A 5,654-nucleotide genomic window follows, 5' to 3' on the forward strand; every position below is an offset into this window, starting at 1 on the left:
TGAGAGTAATGACTTCAATGTTTTTTATTTTATTTTTAATAAGTATAAAATTAAAAGACAATTTTGTTCTTTAAAAATATATCTCACAAAATAATCACTTTATATTTTACTATTAAAGAATGATAATGTAGTCAATTTAAGCATTATAATTATATTTCGTAAATAACATAAAATGATTCTTATTCAATTTTTGAATAATTTTAATAAATAACATAATACAAATAATAATTTTGATTTTTTTCATAGTTTATTCGATTTAATTTCTTTATTGATTTATTATAATTTTGATTACACTTTAATAAACGTATCATTAAATGTCTAATTTGATTAAAAGTTACTCTTTCCTTTCACACTATTAAGAAAAACATAGAAATTTATTATTAATTAAAAAAAATTCCTTACCCAAGAGCACTCCCCCAACAGAATAGCTAAATATATATATATATATATATATATATTCAGCTAAAAAATGCTAAAATTCAGTTCTAATATAAAATGCATATATATTTTACATATGCAGTATTCCTTAGTTAGATTTTACATATGCGGTATTTTAATTTCTCACTCCTCCCTCCTTACTTTTATATATAATGGTGTTGTTTGGTAATGCTTAAAAAATTAATTTTTTATTTAATTAATTGAAAATTTGATAATTAAATATAAAATGTATTTGGTAATTTTATTTTTATTTATTATTTTTTAAAATTTTAATTAAAATTCATTAAATTTTGAAAATAGAATTTTTTATTTCAAAATTTTTTTAAACTGTTTTCGATTTTTTTTTTTTATTCTCTTCTTCAAATCAACATCTCATATTGTTAAACAAAAAATAAAAATAAAAGTTATCAAATACGTTTATTATTATTTTTTAAAAAAATAAAAATAGTTATCAAACATACTTTTATTTTTTTAAAATAAAAAAACAAAAATAAAATTATATTTCCATTTTTGTGTTTAAAAAATTCAAAAATAAAAATTTTACCAAATACAATCTATATGTTTTTGTTTTTATGAATAAAAAAATATTAAAAATATAATAATTAAATTATGTAAAAAAAATAAATATAGAACTTTTATATGTTATAATATAAATATTTGAGGTAAAATATAAAAAGTAATGTTTTCTGATACAAATGATAAGGTAAATATAAAAAGTAGTGTTTTGTTAAGCTTGGATTGATCTATTCTATCCACATAGAAGTTTGCCACGCAACGAGAGTCATGACTCCACACAACCACCACCCGTTTGGGATTCTCTTACCCCGACTAGCACAAAAAGGCAAAATGCGCCTCCGTTAATCAATTCAACACAATCAACGGCCCAGATTCATCTTTGGTCACACACGTGTACGACCGCGATGAATGTAAGCGTGACTCTTGCTCCTACGAATTCATATCATTTTCGTTTTATCGTTCTTGAGAAAAGATCGTCTGCTCCTCAGCCACCATATATCCATTTTTTCATCACTCTCTCAATTTCTTTCTTTTATTTCCTCTATCGCCGTCGGCATATTTCCGCCGGAAAATTCACCGTTCAGTGACTGGTGATCGGTGTCACTGTTAGGTTTTTCGATTACTTCCGGAGGTATGGATCGTCAATTTCCCTCTCTTGTAGTTATTTTGTATGGAGCTTTTTTTCTTGTTCGAACTTATGAAGCTCTGAGTTTCGTGTTAAGCTTATTGTATAATTCGAATGTTTTTTTAGTTCCATTCTTCCTTTTCACTCTAATTTCTAATAGAATTTCGGTAGCCATGTTTACTGATTATGAAGAGTGATTCTTTTGGGCTTTTTCATTAATGCACTTTTTCGTCCCCTGTTGTTCTTAGTACACTGAAGCTATATTTATCTGTATAGGTGTTTGTACGAGGCACGTAGCTATTGCGTGTTCTTTGAGACGAAATTGAATAGTTTTGACTATTGAGGATCACTAACCGAAAGTCAGAGGGGAACTACACAGTATTTATGATTACTTTGAGGTTGCAGGATCGAAATGGTATGTGTTGGCATAGTTTAACTATTTTTTTCTTTTGTTCTTTGGATGAAAGGTTGGAAAAGGCACACTGTGACCCTTATGAACATTTTGTTGAGGATAATGTTTACTGTGCTATAATTCTGCTTGTTATCGACTGAAAATACTCGTAGAAGCAGATATCGTTTAGAAGCAGCAGTTTTAAGTTTTGCCATTCTCCATCCCTAGTTTAAGAATTAAGTTTCGGTGTATTTGCATTGCATTTGATTGCTTTAGTACTTTAGTTTAGAGTTACAATGAGAAAACATGAGGGTGAGGGGTTCTTCTTTTTCACTCTTTTAGGAAGCGATTTGAGTTGTAGTTAGTAAGTTTCATGATTGTTACAAAGGTAGTGCTTCCACCTGCATTGCTAAATGTTGCTGCAGAAAATAAAATAGGAGTTTAATTACTGATATAGTTATCTAGGTTGAGTCACGGACAAGTAGCTATCTTTAAGACGTTTCGCGGCTCTTGCCTCAAGTGTGCACAGTAGCCTATCAATCTCGCCGTCCCTAGCATAAAACAGCCAAATTCGTCACTGTACTATATTCCTCTGCACCGAATGAAGTTGTTACACATACACCCCTTAATTGTTCGAAAAAACTCAAAAAGGAAAATCAATTGTTTTTTGAAAAATTAGGAATGTCGTTCTTATCATTGTTCTATATATCTCTGAATTCAATATCGAGAAAAATACAAATAAAAATAAACTCAGTCTCTCATTTGACTGCTCCTAAAACACGTTTTATTTAAATAAGTTAAATTAATAAATAAAAAATATTCACTAAAACATTTTTCAACAAAAAATAATAAGTGTCACGCCAGCTAGCTCGGTCGGAGAGCAGCACACGTGATGGTCAAGTGTCTCCTCACCCATGTGCATAAAACTGGGTGCCCCTTGGGGCACATCCCCAAGGGTAGAGCTCCCACTAAATATACACCCTTAAGAGAGTGTTCCAAAACACACAAAAAGCACTTTTGTATTTTTAAGTAATTCATATATTACAAAAAAGTACAACACTAAATTTTTGCAAGGTTTTCTATTATCTTTTAACAATTTGGTATTTATTAGGACTTGAATTTCAGCATTCACCCTCTGCTGTTAGTTTATTTATGGGAAAAATATTATAGGGTGGTGGAAGAATTATACTCAATGAGTTCGATCATCATAACATGCACGTAAATTTTCCATACAAACACAATATTTTAACCCTGGAACAGAAATTTGCATCTTTTTTGCAAGATTAGATAAGATGTAGGGAAGATCAGACCTATACTGGAGCAATCTGATGACTGTGTCATGTTGTTCAATGCATGCTTTGTTTCAAGTCTCCTTCCTGAAGAATTGGCAATTTGGCATGTTATTTATTTATGATTTGTTATCAAGCAAATACTGATAGGTTATTTCTGCTGAACTCTCCAGAATAAGGCGGCTTGGATGGAGAAGGGTCCTAGACATGTAAATGATGGAGATTTGGGCCTGAGTAACACGGCTAGAATTGGAACTAAGAGATCTCATCAGTGGTTTGTAGACTGTGCTGATTCGGAGTTGTCCCCTGACAAGAAGCAAGTACTGCAGACTGTAAATACTAAGTTGAGTCCAAGAATTTCATACACAAGTGTTCCTCCGTGGGAGAACACTTCCAGTCTTCAGCCAGTCCCAAATCCATTTGTTGATAGGTTAATCGGATCCGAAAGAGCAAGGTCTGTAAAATTTTCTGAAAGGAACATATCTGCTGTAGGAACAGATGATTTGAATGGTAGAAAGGGTACAGATAGATACTTTGGAGATAATGTACCTTTTGGTTTATCTGTGGACCATGGAGGTCCTGAAACATGTCTCAGCTATGCTGGAATTAGAAAAGTTAAAGTCAATCAAGTTAAGGACATTGACAATGGCATACATGCTCTAAGGAGACATGGTAATAACAGTGATCTGTCCACTGATCATGCCTTTGGCAGGGAGAATGAAGCTAATTATGTAGCAATGGGGCAGTCCTTCAATAAGGAGCATGACAGTATGATACTAGTGGGTCATGCGTACAACACAGGTGATGCCCATATCCGATCAGCAGTTCCAAATTATGGCAGAGTGGATGACAATACATTATCAATAGGTGACACTTTTGGTAAAGGGGATACTAGTATAATTTCTTTTAGTGGGTTTCCTGATGAACAAGACATTATCCCAGTTGGTAGACCTGTTGATACCTACGACCAATTATATCATCAATCCTCAATGATATCAGAGGCACCCTGTGAGAAAGAACCAGATCCAATTAATGTCAATGCAGTTATGAATACCATAGTCAAACCAAGATCTGACTCGGTTTCCAAAAATAAATCAGAGTATAAAACATCAAAGAAAGAGGCGCCAAACAGCTTCCCCTCAAATGTCAGAAGCTTGATATCAACTGGTATGCTTGACGGAGTTCCTGTGAAGTATGTTTCGTTGGCAAGCGAGGTAAACTTAAATTGTTTTCCATTTTGTTTCATCGAGTGTCCCTGTTAAATGTCTCACGGTTTTATTTCTGCATGTGAAGGAGCTTCGAGGAATCATAAAAGGTTCTGGCTATCTTTGTGGGTGTCAGTCATGTAATTATTCAAAGGTGAGTCTCAATTGGCTCCATCTCTAACACAATGCCTTATGTGGAGACCTAACAATTGATCATATGGCTTATGTTTAAGGTGCTAAATGCTTACGAATTTGAGCGTCATGCTGGTTGCAAAACAAAACATCCTAACAACCACATATACTTTGACAATGGAAAGACGATCTACCAGATAGTGCAAGAATTGAGAAGCACCCCGGAGAGCTTATTGTTTGATACAATTCAAATCGTCTTTGGTGCACCAATTAATCAAAAGTCATTTCGCATATGGAAAGGTAATGAGAAAGTTCACCCCATCCCCTTTGCCATATGTTCTGTGTGATTGCAATTGGAGATTGTTAGAAGTGTCTTTTTTCATCTGCCTACTAGTTTCTGCCGTAGAGCTCATATTTTGCATTATTTTTTTTCTTGTACTTATTGGCCTCAGAATCATTTCAAGCAGCAACAAGGGAACTTCAACGGATTTATGGAAAAGAAGAGTTGAACTTGTAAGAGTATTTATAGCGAGGCTTATCATAGGTTTATGTTTACTATGGTCTTTTATGTGCATAAAAAAGATCGCTTAAAAATTGGGTAGTAATTGATGGAGATGGAACGAACGATGATATATTTTGCCGCACAAAGATGTAAATCTAGAGATAGAGCGTAATTAGTTGTAGTCTTGTAGAGGTGTCACTGTAGATGGAATTATTATCCTGTTGAGCCTCCCCATGTTTATAGTTTCATATATTTAAAGAAGCGTATGCAGGTTTTATGCATATGCATATTCATTTTGCTTGCTACTGTAAAGGAAAACGAATTTGTTTAAAGTTCAAGTTTTTTAGCACCATTTTTTTACCTGAACCAACCAAGTTCTTTACTTGATACTATCAACTTGAATTGGTAAAAGGAGCTGGAATGTTGTTGAAAAATACTATAGGAGAAGCTTATTGTTGAGTTATCTCAGTTTATTTTTCTTATTAATCTAAAAAAAAAAAGAAAAAAAGATGGATACTAAAAATTACAGTTATTAATTTAAATATATCGCAAAAAA

The 5,654-nt window shown here is 32.7% G+C and overlaps 1 protein-coding gene across 2 annotated transcripts; it reads left to right on the forward strand.

Moving 5' to 3' along the window:
• The first annotated feature begins 1,391 nt into the window (after nt 1-1,391).
• LOC133791024 (uncharacterized) lies at nt 1,392-5,450 on the forward strand. Of its 2 annotated transcripts, XM_062228903.1 has the most exons (6): nt 1,394-1,585; nt 1,856-1,994; nt 3,433-4,473; nt 4,553-4,618; nt 4,698-4,896; nt 5,049-5,450. In XM_062228903.1, exons 2-6 carry the CDS (start codon nt 1,992-1,994, stop codon nt 5,111-5,113), a joined length of 1,374 nt encoding a protein of 457 aa, XP_062084887.1. In that variant the 5' UTR covers nt 1,394-1,585; nt 1,856-1,991; the 3' UTR covers nt 5,114-5,450. The 2 variants fall into 2 exon arrangements, with proteins under 2 accessions (XP_062084888.1, XP_062084887.1); XM_062228904.1 differs by lacking the exon at nt 1,856-1,994 and having other exon boundaries at nt 1,392-1,585.
• The last annotated feature ends 204 nt before the right edge of the window (nt 5,451-5,654 follow it).

Source organism: Humulus lupulus, chromosome 7, assembly GCF_963169125.1.
Source record: "Humulus lupulus chromosome 7, drHumLupu1.1, whole genome shotgun sequence".
Classification (NCBI taxonomy): domain Eukaryota; kingdom Viridiplantae; phylum Streptophyta; class Magnoliopsida; order Rosales; family Cannabaceae; genus Humulus; species Humulus lupulus.